Source organism: Pipistrellus hanaki (assembly GCF_964339955.1).
Source record: "Pipistrellus hanaki genome assembly, chromosome: 18".
Taxonomy (NCBI): Eukaryota; Metazoa; Chordata; class Mammalia; order Chiroptera; family Vespertilionidae; genus Pipistrellus; species Pipistrellus hanaki.
Window position 1 is genome coordinate 27946846 of NC_140520.1, and position 20907 is coordinate 27967752.

At 39.6% G+C, this 20907-nt stretch overlaps 1 protein-coding gene across 3 annotated transcripts in view; it reads right to left on the reverse strand.

Moving 5' to 3' along the window:
• The window catches only part of SYT14 (synaptotagmin 14), a 128122-nt gene extending 108197 nt beyond the window's left edge, over nucleotides 1–19925 (reverse strand). For 2 of the 3 annotated variants that reach the window (XM_084865540.1, XM_084865539.1), the window contains exons 1-2: nucleotides 19888–19925; nucleotides 4313–4360 (exon numbers count right to left, since the gene is read on the reverse strand). In XM_084865540.1, coding sequence (XP_084721666.1) covers nucleotides 4313–4360; nucleotides 19888–19900 — 61 coding nt within the window. In that variant the 5' untranslated portion in view covers nucleotides 19901–19925. The remainder of the gene's footprint in view (nucleotides 1–4312; nucleotides 4361–19887) is intronic. The other variant, XM_084865541.1, reaches the window with a different exon arrangement.
• Between the last annotated feature and the right edge of the window lie 982 nt (nucleotides 19926–20907).

Genomic DNA, 20907 nt, shown 5'->3' on the forward strand with positions numbered 1-20907 from the left:
GCACTGTCTAGAAGTCACTGAACTATACCAAAGGGAAAGATATCTATCCTAAGAACCAGAAAAAGTGAAAATAATATAGATAGGGAGAACTGTATTACCACTTTAGATATTTTAAAAATAAATTCAATAAATTATATGCTGAGAAAAAGAGCATATCCTTTATAATAAAAGGCTAAAATGCAAATAGACTGAATGGCAAAACAACCAAACAACCAGTCGCTATGACGTGCACTGACCTCCAGGGGATGTGTGCAGAATAGGGTGGGCGTTGGCCACGGCAGGATGGTGGAGCAGATGAGCAGGGGCACCAGACCAAGGCAGGGAGACAGTCACTGTCGGCGGGGTGAACCTCTGGTGTTTATAGAAAATTCTTTGCTCCCCCACACCTTAGTCCTGCCTTGCGCTTGCACCCACTGCTTTTGTCAAATCACTATAAATTTTCATACATTCAAAATCTTGAATACCAAACCATTAAAAGGATGGGCAATAGAAAGAATCAGAGCATGTCCTCCAGCTTTATACATAAAAATGCATCTGACTGATCCTTAAGATTCTACAAATATCAAGAGTGTACCTGCATATAAACAAATATATTATGTACACACAAATATATTATGTATACACAAAATCCAGAACATGGGGCATTCTAAACTCTGCTAAGTTGGTGGCTAGACAACCTTTTCCAAGTGCCTCAAAATGAACAAAAGGTCACAATATCCAGTGCCATAGAGGGCTCTCAGAAGAGATAAGTGACTCATGGATTCCCCTCAGCCATCTGAGCAGAAGCCAAAAGCAGAGATGGACTTATTTAGGAGGGACCTGTGAAGGAACATCTTGTCTAACGGACTGGATCGCTGGGACACACTGAGAAGACTCACCAGACTCTTTTTTGAGAATATTATACCAGCAGAAACAACACCAGCTCAAACTGAAGAGTCAGAGAAGACAAGATGAAAAAAGACAGACAGACTACCCAACTTTTACAGGAAAAAAACAGGCTGGTAAACGACTTAGTGCAAACATACACTTCCTTTTATGACAAAAGAAGGATGGCTCCAAAGGCAGAGCCTTAAACCCAGAGCAGAGCCTCAGACCACAGGAATAAGCACCAGGAAGTATTAGTTCCACGCCTTGAAACCTAAAAGGTTCTTCCCAGTTGAATTTCAAAAGTGCTTGGGACCAGTGACTCTTTCCTTCCTTCATTTTCTCACTTTGGAGATGGAAATGTCTATAACTATTAACCTATGCCTGTTCCATCATTGTATTTTGAGAACAGATAAATTGTTTCCTAGTCTCACTGGTCTTCAGATGGAGAAATTTTGAACCAGGATGGATCCTATGAATTTCGCCCATACCTGATGGAAATGATTTAGATGATGAGACTTCTATGTGATATGATAGATGACATTTTGGATTTTGAGTTGATGTTATAATGTAAGGCTTTGTAGATCAGGGTAAAGCACTTTAATCTTAATCCATGTATAGTGGGAATTTACAAGACAATTCCAACTGGCAAAGTGACAACCCCTAATTTACATTTAAAAAGACCTTTGGTTTGTAATGGAAGGAAGTAAGAATGGAAGCAGGGAAACCAGTGAGAAAATAATTCCAGCAGTGTAGGCTAGAGAAGATAAGGACCCAGCCTACAATAACAGCACGATGGAAAAGAGGGTAGATTATAAATATATTTCGAAGGCAGAACTGACAACATTTGCCAATAAGTTAAATGTGAAAGAGAATCAGAGAAATATAGACTAATTCTTAAGTTAGAACTTGAGGAACTCAGTAGACTTCCGTTTATTAGCTGAGAAGGAGGAGACTGAAGAAGGGAGATGCTCATGTGAAGAAATCAAGACTTGCCTTTTAGACAGGTCAGGTTGTTCTAACAGATATCCAGGCAGTAATATTAAGAAAGTAGGTGAATTAAGAGCAGGGAGCTCCAGGACAGCTCAGACCTGGATTTGTAAACTTGTGTGGCATTTAAAACAGAACCAGATAAAATCAAATAAAAACAGACAGAAAAATGACGTGAAGCCAGGACCAAACTCTGGTACATTCCAATATGTGGAGGTCTGACCGAGAGAAGCCAGCAAAGAAAAGAAGGAACAGCCAGCCAGACAGAAAGAAATGGAGTGTCATGTCAGAGATGCCATTTTACCAGAACCACTGAGACCAACTACAATTATTCTGTTTTATGTAACCTTCATATAAAAGTCCATCTTAAAACACAACAGCTTTAGCATTAATTTTGAAAAGACTCAAATCCTTATGCAACCTCCATTAGGATAAGAGACTGTACTGAATGCTGAGGGGCTATCGAGCAGTTTGGAAACTTTTCCATGGAGTGACTACAGTGGGATAATTTTTTTTTTTTTTTAATTTTACTCACCGATTTAACTTTCTATAGGAAAATGGGAGAAAGAAATCAAGGCAAGGCGTGGCCTGAGAACTACCTGAGAGGAATGGAGCGAGCAATAAAGAACAGCAAGAGGAGCCATCATGAAAAGGTGTGCTCACCATCTCACCCTATCCAGGCCGTTCCCTCCACCTCAGCTTTCTGCTCCCACTGCAGCTACAAAAGGCCTTCACCCATTTCGTTTTCCTCCCTCCTCGCTCTCTATTCTTGTCTTGATTCTCTCTCCATCTCACCACAGTTTTGATAACGTTTGATTCCAAAGACTTGTGCAATGCCTTTTGCTTCCCAAATCAATTCTGTGTTTTAGAAGTTTTAGTAAGACAGGTAATAACTATAAAATTACATAAAGCTTTTTTATTAATTCTGGATGGACATATTCTAAAAGACTAACAATGTTTGCGTGGAGGAAGCAAACAATGTATAAAGGTGTTCCCTCTGTCCCCCATTTTAGATAAGAAGCAGTATTAACAGTGTGAACATCGTTATCCCAAATCTGACATTGCAGGGAACTGATTTCAATGTTCTCCTTTGTGGTAGCAGAGATGCATGTAGGTAAGCTACACTTTATTATACAGAAAAGAGAATGTTTTTAAATGGCCAGCAATTGGGCCTCCCGGTGCTTATCGCAGGCTGTGTGCTTATACTGACTGTTCAGAAATAGGAGGCGGAGTAAACCTACCTCATATACACCTACACCATATACCCCATATACCTCAGGCTCTCTGTCTGGTCTGTATTGTGAATGGGGAGACACTGAGTCAAGGGGGTTTGGGATCTAACTAGTTTTCACTTCCCCTGGGCAATGAGTAGATGGTGGCTATAGCTTTATTTGAGACATGGCAGTTCAGCCAGGGAGTGATTGTTGAAATAAAATATATAAAAAAAATAAAAATAAATAAATAAATGGCCAGCAATTGCAAGCAGGGACACACAGATAGGCTAGTATGACTGTGTCAAATTCACCTAGAAAGGATTTTTCCCCAGCACTGAAGCAGCTGAGGCTTTTCAGACCTGTTGAAGACTTACTGGAAGCATGCGGACATCTCCCTGCCAGGCCAACCATACTCATGTATCACAGGGACTGACACCTCCACCAACCTCCTCAGGGGGGACTATTAGGGAGGGGAGTGCAGCTAGTTGGCCAGACTCAGGAGGGCCAACTCAGTGTTCAAGAAAGATGCAAGAAAAAGGAAGTTTCCCAAGTTTAAAGAGAGAAAAGAATAGTAAATTTATGATGATTCACCCTGGGACCTCCCCAGATATATCTTTTCCTTTTTTTTTTTCTTCACACCACTTCACAGATCTGTTATCACTTGTAAGTGTGGAGACTCCCAAGTTTCTCCTGATCCACCCAAATATAGAGAATGCCTGGTTCCTTGCCTCCTGCCTACGAACTGAATGGCCTTGCCTGGGGCCACCGTGTTGAGCCACCCAGTTGCCTGGTGGTTCCTTCTAAGGAAGCACGGACATATGTTGGTTTCAAAAGATGCTGTGGTCTTTGGACATGTCCCCGATTTGAATGTCAGTAACTCCTCACACCTCTCTGATGGGACAGTAACAGAACAGAAGTCAGTGGGAGATCAGCATGCACTCAGATTCCAGACTCTGAACAGGAACAAAAGTCACACCCTCCATTCTCTGCCTCTTCACCATGTCCAACAACGGACATGCTAGAAACCAGGCTTTCACAGCCCCTCAAAACTAACTACAAAGCAACAACTCCCAATATCCACATAACAAGCAACTGCACTTTCTGGGTGCTCATGTCTGTAATACAAATAACAAACATTAATATTTATTAAATTTTATAATCTGTAAGCCTAAATTATCCGCCTTTTGTCATACTCTGTGAAATGTTCATTTTGCATTTAAATATCCATGCAGAGCATTACTTACCTTTTCTAATACAGATAAGTTCATGTACTCCACAGGTTCTTTCTCCACCTAAAAGAAAAAGAAAGAAAGAAATATTGTTAGGAGTTAAGCACAGAAAATAACCTGACTTTAAACAAAAGGAATCCGAAGAGGACCACACCAAGACACATCATAATTAAAATGCCAAGAGCAAAAGACAAAGAGAGAATCTTACAAGCAGCAAGAAAAAAACAGTTAGTTACCTACAAGGGAGCACCAATACGATTATCAGCTGATTTCTCAACAGAAACTATGAAGGCCAGAGGGAGTGGCAAGAAATATTCAAAGTGATGAATAGCAAGAACCTACAACCAAGATTACTCTACCCAGCAAAGTTATCATTCAGAATTGAAGGGCAGATAAAGAGCTTCACAGATAAGAAAAAGTTAAAGGAGTACATCACCACCAAACCAGTATTATATGAAATGCTAAAAGGTGTTCTTTAAAAAGAGAAAAAAAGAAGAAGAAAGTAAAGATAAAAATTATGAACAACAAATACATATCTATCAAGTGAATCTAAAAGTTAAGTGAATTAAAAATCTGAGGAACAGAATAAACTGGTGAATATAATAGAATTAGGGGCATAGAAAGGGAGTGGATTGATAATTCTCAGGGGGAAAGGGATATGGAGGGTGCAGGAAGAGACTGGACAAAATCATATACCTATGGATGAGGACAGGGGGGATTTTGGGGGGAGATAAAAGCAAAGGGTGGAGGGGAGCTATTGGAGGGGGAGGGAGGAGAAACAATTGTAATAATCTGAACAATAAAGATTAATAAAAAAAAAAAAGAAAAGAAAAGAACCTGACTTTTTCAAAAAGAACCATTTCAAATTAGCTTCTAGACATTAATTCAGAAAAAGCGTTTGCTAATTCTTCTCTTTAAACTTCACTATATAAATATGATAAATCTAATATCGAGAATTTTCCTGAAGCCATAAATTAAGATTTTATAAAGTCTTAGAATTCATGGGGAAAATAAGACTTTTTGGGGGGGGAGGGGGGGGGAAGAAGGAGGGGAGACTAGCAATCTGAATATGTGCCAGTAACCTGCCTTCTAATGTATTGTACATTCTTGCTTGCCGATAATCAATTCCATTTGTGAAAGAATGTAGGAGGCTAGTAGCCTGCCTCTGTACCTAGTTCAATATCCCTAATGTACATTCTTGTTAGCCTATAATCAAGTCATTACCCCTTCCTTAACTATCTGGTCTTGCAAGACCTATTTACCTAAATACTCTCATCTTAGAGGCCATAAACCATGAGCTATGCACAGCCCCCGGAGGGGTTTATCAGCGCTGGCACCAGGCCAGGCCTTCAGCTGTCATCTCCCAGCCTCCATCCCAACACATGGGGCTTTTTGCAGAGCCCTTGAAAGGTCCGGAAGTCTGATCCATATTTGGGGGACAAAGAAACCAAAGGGTATAAAGAGAAAGCTTCCTCCATATTGGGGGACTCAGGATTTGGAGAACTAACTCCGTGAGTCACTGTACCAGTACATGTGAAACATCGGAAAAGAAATGGGTTTATCCTGAATCTCCGAGTACTCCTGTGTATTTTTTCAGTGGCCTGGTAAATCTTGTAGCAGAATGAAGAGTTTTGCTCAAGTATTTCTTTTAAATGGCAAGCTTCCCTAGAGCAGAAACATATCACCATTTCCCTAGCACATTCCTCTTCCATCATCTAGATTACAGTGGTTCTCAACCTTTCTAATGCTGAAACCCTTTAATACCGTTCCTCATGTTGTGGTGATCCCCAACCATAAAATTATTTTCGTTGCTACTTCTTAACTGTCATTTTGCTACTGTTAATGAACCGTAATGTAAATATCTGTGTTTTCTGATGGTCTTAGGCTCTACAGCAGCGGTTCTCAACCTGTGGGTCACAAGGCAAGACCCACTCTTTGATATATACAGGTAAGCTACTGCGGAAGGGTCAGTCCTGTGAACCACTATTTATACTTCATCACACATACTCATTGTAAAATGAAATGTGATCCTTACCCATTCACAGCTACCCACTCATAAATCTATAATGATAAGACAAAGTTTATAAAGAAATAGTACGATGATAAAACTAACAAGGTAAACCCAAAACTTATTTTATCATAAGTATTGTCTAAAATTACTTTATCGTAAAAGAAGCATTATTAGTTGCTATAGAAATAGTATTTATTTCACTCTGAAACATAGTGCCACTACTTTATATTTTTAAAGTATATTTTTACTGATTTCGCAGAGAGGAAATGAGAGATAGAAACATCAGTGATGAGAGAGAATCATCAATCGACTGCCTCCTGCACGCCCCCTACTGGGGATCAAGCCCAAAACCCAAGCATGTGCCCTGACCAGAAGTCAAACCATTATCTCCTGGTTCATGTTATGATGCTTAACCACTGACCTATACTGGCCAGGCTAATGCCACCACTCTAAATGAATGTAAGCTATCCCTAGCTAGTTTGGCTCAGTGGATAGAGTGTTGATGTGCAAACTGAAGGGTCCCAAGTTTGATTCCAGTCAAGGGCACATGCCTGGGTTATGGGTTCTATCACCAGTACAGGGTATACAGGAGGCAGCTGATCCATGATTCTCTATCATCAATGATGTTTCTCTCTCTCTCCCCCTTTCCCTTCCTCTCTGAAATCAATAAAAATATATAAACATAAATAAATGAATGTAAGCTGAACAAAATTTTGTAGTGTCCTATATCATCATGACCTTATGATTATGCTGTAAATTATGATTAAACTTCGCATAGTATAAGTAATTTAATCATCTTATTCATTATAAATCTCATTATGAACAGTTAAGTTATAAGAAAAAGAAATCTCTTACAGCAATAAGATGGGAAATAAAAACCATAATTGTCCACTAAAAAAAAAAAGTAGGTCATCCAGAAACCAAGCTAAAAAACTAGAAAACCGTATTTCTATCACCAAAGTAGGTTAGATCTACATTCTAACTTGGTTGTAACAATACAATTGCTTCTTTATGACCAACACCACAGACTCATCACTGGTTATCAGGAATATAGACTCAGCAAGAAAAAGCACCTCACGTAGCTATGATTATAAAAGATGATTCAGTAAACCTCAGTGTAAATACACTGAGGTCTTATGAACTGACTATTATCACTGAGCAACCCATGGTCACTTGCTGAAGAGCTACAGTGACTATACTTATACAGCCCATATCTTTAAAACGGAGAAAGACACTAGTCAAATTACTGGAAGGAGAATATTTACCAAATTATAAGAAACAAGCCTCGAGAGATTTAAAAAAATCATGTAATAACAACATAGAATCATGTAATAATAATATAACTAAAATGTAAACTGACGCCATCGCTAATGTTTGCGTGGGCTTAGAAATATTTCTTAGGTAATCATTAAGGCCCGTTCTCTAGAAGGTAACACTTATATTTACTTAATTCATGTAACAAGGGTACACTTTTTAAAACTTGTAATTACAACTAGACTTTTCCCAATATTTAATATAAATGGTTAGGTTTTACTATACACATCTAATCTTAAATGTAACTACATAGGTGTTTTTTTTTTTAAAGACTTAGTATTAGCAGTAACGATAAAAACTACTATGTTCTACGACTTTTCTCCACACTGCAGAATGACAATAAAACACTAACTCACACTTTTAAAACTATTCCATTTACCTACACATGAAAGAATTGCATAAATATAAAGCTAAGTCAATAATTAGTATATTTTAAATTTAGAATTGGTAATTTTCAAATCTGCCAATGTATGCACAAAAACCACATAACCAGAGAAACTCCTCTTGCTATTTGTTTTGAAAATTCTAACCAAGTGAGAATCCATTTGATGTACACATGGGACTCAAGAGCAATCTCCTTTATTACTGAAATGGAAAGGAATATTAACAACAAGCAAATGCCAAACAATAAAAGTAAAATTTGGGGGAAAACTTACTTTGAAAAGTACAAAAACAAAAACAAAAATAAACCCTCAGAAAGTTAAATAAACTTCATTATAGTATCATACACTTTTCAACAGTCCTTTTTTCCTCAGTCCTTCCGAAGACCAGGAAGGCTGTAAGGAAAAAAATATGCATTCTATGCAATAAGTGCATGTTTTAATATATACACGTTTGGAAGTGAAAAGGCTACAAATTTTATGCCTTTTTTTTTAAATCTCTGAAAGTAGATCTGAAAAATGTTTAATTTGTAGGAAAAGACAAGTCATACCTTAACTTAGATATGATGGTAGTCTACAAGGGTGTTCTCTGATTTTAAGAATATAATTCATAACAGGAATGTATAATTTTTTTTAATTTCAGCTTAAGGCATAATCACGATATAATATTGTAAGATATTTAAAGTGTACATTGTGGTGATTCGATATACTTGTAATCAAACATATATATATGTGTGTGTGTGTGTGTGTGTGTGTGTGTGTGTATATATATTTCCAAAATATAGGGTAATAATTATTTTATTGAAATATATTTGACATATAACATAGTGTAAGTTTAAGATGCACAACCTGTTGATTTATACACTTATTACTGCACTATGATTACCACATTAGCATTAGATAATACTTATATCATGTCATATAATTACCTTTTTATATGTGGTAGAAACAATTCAGATCTAGCCTCTTAGCATCCCTGAAGTTTACAAAACAACCTTATTGTCTATAATCATTATACTGTGCATTAATCTCCAGGACTTACTTATCTACTGTTGCAAGTTTATATCCTTAAAAAAACAGCTCAATTCCCGCACCTCTGAGTCCATTGTAACCACCATTCTACTCTGTTCTATGAGTTAGACTTTTTAGATTTCACATATAAGTGATATCATACAGTGTTTGTCTTTCTCTGTCTGATTTATCTCACTTAGCATAATGCCCTCAAGGTCAATTCATGTTATTGCAAATGGTAGAATTTCCTTTTTTCCCATGTCCCAATAATATTCCATTGTACACATATATATACCACATCTTTATCTACTGGCAGACACGTTATTTCCATATCTTGGCTATTATGAATAAGATTGCAATAAATGTGAGTGTATATATCTCTTCAATATATTTTCATTACCTTTGAATACATTATACCCAGGAGTGAGATTGCTAGGTCATATGGTAGTTCTTTTAATTTTTTGAGGGACCTCCAAAATTCAAGAAGTGGTTAAAACACTTTGAGAGAATGATTACTTAAAATAATCAGTCTATCACTTTAAGAGATGAATCTTCCGCTAAAATAAATCATCCCTCAAATGAACTCTTATACAATTTTTCACTGGAGACCATAATAGAATGACAGAATATAAGACACTTGAAATCAGAAAAAAAGCTGTCCGGCTCATTATAGATAAACAAACCAAGGTGCTAAAAATTAAGTAAAGTTGCCCAGGGTCTCTAGTTAATTGTCAGAAAAAAATAATTATAATACTAGGTTTAACAGAGAAAATAAAAATTGATTTTTCTTCATTTTTATAAAAACAAAAATTATGGGGGAGGCTGGGGGAAGGTCAATGGGGGAAAAAAGGAGATATACGTACTACTATATGTAATACTTTGAACAATAAAAAAAGAGAAAAAAATTATGCAATTGTTTTCTAACCCTTTAAGGTCATTTAAATAAAAGTAAATTTCTCAAAACTATTCTTGGAGACAATAGCAACAATGCTCTTGAAATAATCATCTCAGCAACATGGAAATGAGAAATAGGCAGAAAATGACAAGTTGAGTCACAGTTACCCTCTTTTTCCCTCAGGCAAATCCATGTAGGACCCTAATGTAAACTGGCATAATCCTCTACAATTGGCATAAGTAATAGGTGTAAGAGGAATGGATGTGTGTGGATGCACACACATGTGCTGTGCATGTGTGTGTTTGTGTCTGGACATGTACATACTTAAGACTATGCCTGAGAACTGGGGAGTGTTAAGGGGTGGGGGCCTCATAAAGTATGTGCTTTCCCACATGTCTACCGGAAGAAAATAGGTGGTCATGTGCATTCCTATCAAAATACACCTGGAGAGAAAAAATGGAATTAAACCCAAAGACTGAGCTCCTTCAAACTGAATCTAGGAGTCCTTTTTAAAACTGGCTTTATTTTTTTTCCTACCATGTTTATTTTGACCATTAGCCTAAACCACAACAATGTACAGGTTTTATTAATTTCTTCTCAAACACTGCAAGGCTACTTTATAAATTTCATCTCATCTAAAGTTTTACCTCCAAAACACATGCATTAATGTAGTCACAGCCTTTAAATTAACAGCTAGCTTTGACTCGTAAGCTGTTATAGCTAACTAGAGGCCCAGTGCACGACATTGACGCAGTCCGGGAGCCCTTGTGGGATGTCCGATGGGGAATCCCCAGGGGGAGTGGGCCTAAGTGGGCAGTAGGACATCCTTAGCGCTGCAGTGGAGGCAGGAGAGGCACCCGCCACCACCACTGCGCTCACCAGCTGTCAGCCCAGCTTCTGGCTGAGCAGCACTCCCCATGTGGGAGTGCACTGACCACCTGCTTCTTTGTTGAACACCTGCCCCCTGCTGGTCAGTGCACGTCCTAGTGACCAGTGGTTCCATCCTCAATCAATTTGCATATTACCCTTTTATTATATAGGATTCTTAAGCAGAATTACTGTACACAACAAGCATGAAACTTTAAATATGTCCTATTAATACTGCCAAGTCCCCTAACCAACTTAACCCATTTAGACCAGATAATAATCACTAGACACTTTTTGGTCTTGTCCCTAATTAAGTCCTTCAAAGAATAACACCAATTTTAGTCCCTAACTGAAAACATGGTGTGCGATTTTAAAGTCAGCATCACCTAGCATTATATGTGTCTTTGTAAACCACATACTTGTTAATCTTGGGAGTAAGAAAAGGAGTAAAAATTACTACTGAAGTTCTTTGTAAAGTAGAAATAATCACCACCCCAGGAAAGAACATAGTTTTTATCCTATATACCGATTCTATAAAAGTAGCTGCTAGAGTGGGGACGGAGGGCAGTGTTGAGAATGATACTGAAGCCAATTCCACAACTGGTGGGTGCAGGAGGAAATACTTTTAACAAAACAGGTGTCTGCTACAGTCAAGAGAGGAAAAAGTAGTGTCATGCATCCATCCTCAACGGAGATGCTGGATGGATGGATGGATGGATGGATGGATGGATGATGCCTGGCCCATGGTGAGCACCAAAATATGTTAATGCCTTTGGCACGCCTCACAGGTAGAATACAAAATTCAGAGAAAACTTATATTTCCCCTGGAAACAGAGGAGACTACGTTTTCTTCTTTCCACAGTATCAATTATTTCATCTCTAACAACCACCTGTGTAAATATTCCAAAATAAATGCTACTCTTTTCATACTTCCTAACTTGTCCTGTTTTTAGATTTTTCTCTTAAAAAAAAAACTTTCAGGTTTCCAACTATCTGAGAATTATCCTCCCTAATTGTAATTCCTTTACTTTTTCATTACTAAGCAATTACTGTAGAGTTAAAATAGTCTGAATTAGTCTTTGCTATATTTATTTTTACAAACTCCTTTAATCTATATTCCTATCCAAAAACAGTCTAAATTTTGAGACACATACTCACCACTATGTCAGTATCACCTAGAATAACCAACTATCCCTTTTCAAAACAATATCTTCGAGCACTTAATGATTTGCAAAGCATACTAAGTATTTTGATCCATAAGTATCTTTTTTAATTCATATGTGCTCCTATGAATTTATTTGATAATTTTTTTCTAAGAGGTATAAGTTTTATCGTATATAAGTAAATGTACTGTTCACAAATGTAATCAACCTGTCCCACTTCTGAGTCACTTTTTAATTCAATATTTTAATTATGTTTGTGAGTGTTAGAAGCTCATTAAGATACCATAAAGCCCTGAATCACATAGCTCACAAAAAGGCATTCTACTTAATCTTCTAGCTCACTGAGGATACCTTTTGGGTTTGACTGCTGCACCAGATCATTTTGGAAAGCTGCTAGTATGCATTTTGCATAGTAATAAGTTCAGAATCCAGAAGATAATTTAATATTTCATTAAAATCCTCTACCTCTTGATGACTCACATTACTGCAAATGAGAATTCTAATACAGCCCTCAAAGTGTGAAAATAAACTCTTTTGAATGTACATATAGATTCTAGTTTATTTTTAAATAAATTCCCTATAACAGCTTGCTGTATGTCACTATGTTCTCTTTCTTAAAAAATGGCAAATCAGTGGTTCCAATTTGTTAGGTTTCAATTAAGATTTAACTACACATACAAAATATGCATGTCAAGATCTTGCTGCATAGATAACATATGCATGTAATCATTTTACTCAAAAGCTTGTAGTGTTTTATTTATAGTAGTTTGTCCAATCCTATATAGGCATTTTCATGTTAGGTAGTAACTGGCGAGGATTTGTGGCAGAAAGAATAAAGTCAGCAAAATGGAAATCGAATCCATGAAGACAATCTACTACACTACTAACACAGGCTATGTGCAAACACTGTATTCAATTTAAAGAAAGCAATAATGCAGATATTACTCAACAGAGTACATAAATCAATCTCTCTGCTGTCCACACTGGCATACACTGTTGCATTCTAATACCATCTAAAGCAACAACAAGTGAAATACAAACTGTTTCTCTATTTTTTTTCTAATTTTGTTTAGTAAATCAGAAAAAGAAATCTTAAATTGTCAATGACTAAAAAGTACTTGCAGGGGTCTCTGAACAAATCTACCTAATATCCAACATGTCTTCAATCTCTGTGAAACATCAGAAATTTTATTGCTGCCTAAAGTCCAAGTGCCTGCTGTAGGAACATCATTGATTAAACTGTAAATCCCCCCCAAATCAACTGTTCAAAAAATTGCCTCACTCCGCCTAATTGTGGAGAGGTGCTGAATTAGAATTATACTGTCCCCTATTACATTGTAATGATATCTCTCTAATAATAACATGGAAAGCAAAAAAAGAAGTGTGATATTTTCTCTCAAGACTAATAATATATGTTTGCTTTTTTTTTTTTTTTTTTAATTCAGTATTTCAAATGGCTTTTGGAAGTCCAAATTCTTCCTCGGAGATTAACTTGAAAGTCACAACAAATCTTCAAGAGCATCTCAGAACTGTACTGATGATTTTAAAAATATATGTGAAAGTGTGTGGTTAATTATAAGGTGCATTATGAATACAAATATATACATACATAATACACACACTAATTTATCTTTCTTTTACAAATTAAAAAAATGCTACCAGAAAGGTTAAGAAGTCAAGACTAAAATTTAACAAGTTAACAATAAAAATTATTATTTTTACTTCACCAAAACATTTTCAAAAGGAGTCTTCTGATATTCTTATGGAAGAGACAGAAGAATATGGGATGGATGAAAAAAGGACATTGGCCAGATCCTTAAACACCAGCTTTTAAGACTGATGCTGATAAGACAAGATAGTAAACTAATACAAGTCTCTTATTGGGAGAAAGGAAATAAAAGGAAGAATAAGCAATAAGTCATAAATTAACTTGAGATGTAGAATTGGTAGAACTTGGTGATTAACAAGATGTGGGGGGCGTGAATTATGTCATAATTATAATCAATCGGATGGTAAATTTGCATGGAGTAGGGAGTATGGAAGCTGGGTTTGGTGGCTGGGATGACAACTTTAGTTCAGGATATTCTGACTGTCCCAAGCTAAACATTGTGGACTGATGTGGGACATCCAAATATCTAACTACTATCTGAAAATATAAACCAGAAAATTTCTGTGTATTTTTAATTAATTATGAACTTTTAATTTATTGCTTTTACATGAGTACGTAGAAGTTATTAGTACCGAAGAGCAGATTTTTGGTCAAATATCTTGGCAATGGATGCAATCAATGTAAATCCTATATAATAAAAGGGTAATATGCAGACTGACCCTACCAGTGGAATGACCATAATGACCACTATGAAGTGCACTGCCCACTTCTCGGTCCCTTTCCCTGGCTGGCAGGCTCTGATCCCCCAAAGGCGAATGAGGAACCGGGGGTGGGTGGTGGGAGACACCGGTGGTACCAGGCCAAGGCCCCCGCCCCACCAGTCGCCCCACACTCAGAGGGCAACTTAGGGCAGGGGCGGGGCTGGCAAGAAGGAACACCAACCTCTCAGTCCCTACCCCCAGACGTCAGGCTCTGATCACCTGATGGCGAACAGAGTACTGGGATGGGGGTGGAGGGGCAGGCCAGCTGCAGGCAGCAGGAGAAGATGGCCCTGGTCGCAGGCCAGGCCAAGGAACCGTACCTGCACATGAATTTCAGGTGCCAGGCCTCTAGTAATGTATAAAATTCCATTATGGCAATTCAAAGACCATATGTTGAATACATACTATATTCAGATACAGTGAAAAAATCTAAGGAATATAAAAACAAATAGTTATCCTCTAGAAATCTACCATCAGACTGAGGATACAAATGTATAAACAAGTGTTTAGAAAATTATTCGATGTGTGCAATCCTAGCAGTGTGTATAAAACACAAAGAACGTTAGACAGCCTGAGAAGTAACTAATCCAAAGTAACTAATCAAAAGACAGAAGATAGTCAACAGCGTCAGATTGGCAGAAGCCAACTCTAGAAGACTTAAAACACTGGATAACAATTACAGGTCTTGATAGGCTAGGCCAGCAATTTTCAACCGGTGTGTCTGGAGAATTTTTTTTTTTTTTTTTTAAATGCAACACCTGACTATTTAATCAGGGGCACTGACCTCTTTTCCCTCAGATTGTAAAAAAAACAAATACATACATACATACATACATAAATAAATAAATAAATAAATAAATAAATAAATAAAATGCCCAACAGCCAACACAATAGACTTCTGATGTAAATGCAGAAATATATAGATCATATAATAGAATTGCATCTTACTGATCACATCACATGATAAGCTTGCATCAGATTAGTTATTTCTTGGTACCAGAAATCCTTATATACAAATATAGGCACCTGATTTTTTAAAAAGTCACTTTGGAGCAAAAAGGGTAGGTAATTAGTAGTAGTAGTAGTAGTAGTAGTAGTAAACTAGTCAAATTATAAGTATTTTTTTTGTCAGATTGGCAAAAAAAAAAAAAAGTACTGCATTTTCCGGCGTATAAGACGACCCCCTAATTTTACAGTTAAAACATAGGTTTAGGCCTATATTCGCTGTATAAGACTACCCCCCACTTCCGAGGCAACACCAGTTCTTTTTTTAATAGACTGCCTCTCTGACTCTGGCCAATCTGAGCAGGCTTTTTTTCTTTTCAAAAGTCGTCTTATACGCCGGAAAATACGGTATTTTTTTGGAGTACCACAGAATTTTAGTAATTATTTTATGTGTGCCATGCAATAAAAAAAGATTGAAAATCACTGGGTGAGACTAAACCAATCATTCACAAACTGGTATCACAAGATGTTTAGGGCAGTGGTCAGCAAATTGCGTGAGCCACATGCGGCTCTTTGGCCCCTTGAATGTGGCTCTTCCACAAAATACCACAGCCTGGGCCAGTCTATTTTGAAGAAGTGGCGTTAGAAAAAGTTTAAGTTTAAAAAATTTGGCTCTCTAAATAAATTTCAGTCGCTGTACTGTTAATATTTGGCTAATGAGTTTGCCGACCACTGCTTTAGGGTAACAATAAGGATCTGTAAACTACTCTTAATATTTCAAAGTACCTTTTAAAACTTGTATCTTTACCTAGGATAGGACTAAATTCTTCCTTCACCTTTGACTGAAATTATGTTCGCTCAGTGTGGTAACACCATCACCTTATATTTGTCTGAAGTACTGATGAGCAGTTACCTGATTGCTAAAAAAAACAAAACAAAAAACGAATGACTACTTGGTATTGTAAAATGAGAATTTTACATACATGAGGAAATAAAAGTGATCCTTAATATTTAAAAGTCTAAACTCATGACTAAAATGTTAGGCCAGAGCTAATTAAGAGTATGCTTAATGATATAAATGATGTTTTTCAATTAAAAACACTGGTCAGATAGGCAAGGAATTGAAGATACATGACTTGAAAGTAGTCCAGGTTAAAGAGATTCTTTAACCTAAGCCAACATGAAGTTTCAAAAAGGCTATTCTAACATTAAGCTACATTAATAATACCGTGTTTCCCCAAAAATAAGACATCCTCCGAAAATAAGACCTAGCGCATGAAAAGATAAGACATCCCCTGAAAATAAGACCTAGCGCAACTTTAGGAGACAAAATTAATATAAGACACTAAGTTTCGGGGAAACAGGGTATTAGCCACAAGTCAGGGAGTGGTATAAGTTCTAATGTACTCTATTCACCAGTGCATCTGAAATAGAATATCACGTTCCGAACTTTAAAACATACAACTGTAGACCATCCAGAGGAAGAATTAGATCTTTTGTCTACAAAAGAGGACTCTTAAGAGATGTCTTCAAATGAGAGAAGGGATGTTATGTACATGAGAACAGTGGACTTGTAACTTATTACTCAGACAGCAGCAGAACTAGAATGACTACATAGATCAACATTACTGAATGGCATATTTTTTGTCAAATACAAAGGTTTTAGGGACTACAAGAATTATAGTTCCACGCTGACATAGACTGTTCAATAATGTTCATCTGCATATGAATTCAATGAACTCAGCATCATTAAATGTTTTTACACGAAAGGAGAATGACCCATCTCGTAGTGCTCACGCTATACCGTAATTGCATGGTTACGATTACCTGCTTCCCTCATTAGAATATGGGCTCCTTGAGGGCAGGAATGTGTCTTATTCGTCTTTAGAGTCCCAGTGTCTAGCACAGAACACAGAGTACAACTAGGGCTCAAGAAGTCTGCTGACTTAAATGAATGAAGTGACTGGATGTTTTAAGAACCATTTCATTGAGAAGAATGTTGAATGAGATGCCCTCTTGGGACACTATCTAAGATGCCTACAGTACAAAGTCCTCATCAGAGCTCATTTTATTTTGTAACACAGCATTAAAAATCTGCTTTCGGCCGGGACTGGTTTGGCTCAGTGGATAGAGCGTCGGCCTGCGAACTAAAAGGTCCCGGGTTCGATTCTGGTCAAGAGCATGTACCTTGGTTGTGGGCACATCCCCAGTAGGGGGTGTGCAAGAGGCAGCTGATCGATGATTCTCTCTCATCGATATTTCTAACTCTCTATCCCTCTCTCTTCCTCTCTGTGAAAAATCAATAAAATATATATTTTTAAAAATCTGCTTTAGGCCCTGGATGGTGAGCTAAGTGGTTAGAGCACTGGCCTAAGCTCGGAGGGTCTCAGGTTCCATTCCCAGTCAAGGGCCTGTACCTGGGTTGCAGGTTCGATACCCTGTCTGGCTTGGGTGCATGCAGGAGGCAACCAATCTGATATGTCTCTCACATCCATGTTTGTGTCTGTCTGTCTGTCTCTCTCTCCCGCTTCCCTCCCTCTACTCTCTCTAAAAATCAATGGGAAAAATACCTTAGTTATAGATTAACAAAACAACGAAATCTGCTTTAATATGTGAAAATTAGCATTTAAACTAAACTAACCTGACATCTTTATTTGAAATGTTAATATTAACTACAGTTTCTTTGCCAAACTGGAAAAGAAATAATTCCTGATCTTTATATAATGAAACCTCACACAAACGCTTAAGTATGGAATTACTTATAAGAGTATCTCACACACAGAAGAATCTCTAGAATATGAGGCTTTAACAATCCTGTTCCTTAAACATACAAGCACTAGTAGGCAGAGAAAAATGCCATCATCTTGATATGAAAAAGTAATCAATTATAATTAACCACGGTAGAGGGTGGGAAGAGAAGGGAAGTTCTGGGGAAAACTGTAAAATATTTAAGAAATTATAAATTAGAGTCTGACTGGTGTGGCCTAGTGGTTGAGCATCGACCTATGAACCAGGAGGTCACAGTTCAATTACCAGTCAGGGCACATGCCCAGGTTGCAGGCTCAAGCGCCATCCTAGAGGCAGTCAATCAATGAATCTCTCTCATCATTGATGCTTCTATCTCCCTTTCCCTCTCTCTCTCTTCCTCTCTGAAATCAATAAAAAATATATTTAGAAAAAGAAACTACAAGTTATAGAATCAAATCTGGATACTATAAACAAATAGTCCTTTTTTACCTTTATCACCTGGGAAGAAATCCTACCACAAATTGTTTGGGGAAACAAAGTACAAAATGTAAATCGGTGGACCTGGATCCTTGATTTTTAACTCTAGTAAACAATACAGTGAGGGGGAAAGGTTGAAATTACTGACCTGGATAACAAGACTATCAAGGATTACAGGTAAATCTTATTCCCGGTGCTCTCCATCATTTTCACTAAAATAGATAATATTTAAAACTGTCTGAATGACCAATCTCTTACCTAAGTAAGATCAATGCAAACACACAGCTAAAGCAAATTTGGAACCCACTAGAGGAGCGGTCGGCAAACTCATTAGTCAACAGAACCGCGGCTCGCGAGCCGCAGTTTGCCGACCACTGAAGAGGGAAAGTTTTACTCAAAGGATCACATAAACTGAGGTTAATAACGATACAGCTGTAGGCACATCTGTACTGATGAGCACACACCGGCAAATTTTACCAACTACTTTCACTGAGTTCATCTAAGAGACAGAAGCTGGAAGAGGCTACAGTCTTTCACCAGGTATCCTAGCCATGTGATAGTAATTTCCACAATACCCTCCTTAAACACAGAGCAAAATGCAGGCACTTCATTCCAGGTGCATGCTTTTGAAACAAGAGAAAAATACCCTTTGATGTCAACTACCTCATCCAGGAAATTAATGAAGCTCCTTTTCGAAAACAGGAGAACTGCTGGCGCTGTAACTCTGAAATATACACAGGCTTCTAAGAGTGTGTGCTTGTTGTAAAGACGTAGACGGGAAAGAAGCAGTTGGAGTGTTAAGAAAACAACAAACAACACTTGAGGAGGAAATTAACCTCCACGCAAATTTCCTGGCCCCTCCAACAGCCAACAGAAGCGGCAGGGGAGGAGGGTGCTGCGTGCAGTCCAGCACCAGCTCCAGAGCAAGGACCCAGGAGGGCTGGGGCTGGGACAGCAAACCTGGGCTCCCACTTTGCGAGAAGGCGGGCATTGCGGGAGGATGGTTTAAGGGAGGATGGTCTGCGGGAGCGAGGTCAATGCAAAAGGGATAGGTACACCCCGCGGTCCCAGCTCCCCAGCCCGTCCCGCGGGGTCTGCAGCACCACACGGGAGCCCCGCTGGGCGCCGCCGTTAGGAAGCGGCGGCCCATACGGTACCCGCCAGCCCGACCCACTCGGGGCCACGGGCCGCGGCCGCCGGATCGCATCTGCGAGGGCCGAGCGCGAGTCCAGCCCAGCGCATCCCCGGCGCCGCTCCGCCCACTCGCCTCCCGGGACGCGGTCGGGACCCCGGCGCCTCCTCTGCCCGCTCCCCGTCCTCCGGAGACGGCCCCGTCCGCGCCCGAGGCGCCCCGAGCCCCGGCTCCCGTGGCATCCCCCTCCTCCCACCCGCGCCCGGCCTCCACTTACCTTCGATCGCCATGATGTGCTCGCCATGGACCGCACCAACTGGATGGCGGGGACGCGGGCGGGCGTGAGCGCGGAGGACGCGCCGAGGCCGCGGGCGGGAGGGGCGGTTCCGCCCCGCGGTCCGCGGGCTGCGCGGCCGGGAGGGGAGCCGCGGGCGGGGCGGGGCGGGGCGCGGGGTGGGAGCCCCGAGATGCGGGAGCGCGGGGCCTGGCTGCGGCGGAGGAAATGGAACCTTCCCCGGGCCGCCGCTGGCACGTGATGCTGCCCCGCCCCCGCCGCCCCCGCAGCGCCCCGCGCCGTGATTCGAAACAGGTGCCCAGTGCTGAGAGCCCGAGCATCCGCACCTGAGACGGCCGAGCCGCACTGAGCATGTGCAGGCGGTGCGGTCCGTTACTTCCCGGGGCCTGGACCACCTCGCAAGGGCCTGCTCCTCCGGTGCGTGCAGCGAAGGCCAGGAGGGCCAGGAGGGCATGGGAAGGATGCGGCCAGCACCATGGACAGGTCTTCCTGGATGAGAAGGATGCTCAAGGATTCCCACTGATTCTGTGATCTGAGCATCTGTGTTGGTGTTGACTCGCCTCAGATCTCTGCTGTGGGGTGGAGAGAGAGCATGTAGGCGAACAGCAAACCGGAGAGAGGGATCCTGAGGACAGCAGCTCCTCTCTGCCTCTCCTCTTTCTCCTCCTCTTTGTCTCTCTGTCTCTCTGTTTCTCTCTCTCTCTTTCTCTCTCTCTCTCTCTCACACACACACACACACACACACACACACACAGGTGCTGGCACACTTCACCCCTTAGCCTCGCTCCTGGTAAACCTTGATCCTACCCTGAGTTTGTTCCCACCCCCCCCCCTCTTGGAAATAGGAGTCAGCATTTGTCTGCACATTATAAACACGCATTTAAGACCATGCAAAGGTAGGGGTCAGACACACGTTAGAACAAAGGGCCTGGAAAGCATGCCACACGCTGGTTTTTAAACTTCACAAACCTGTGAGCATTTTGAACAATCACAGGCCAAGTC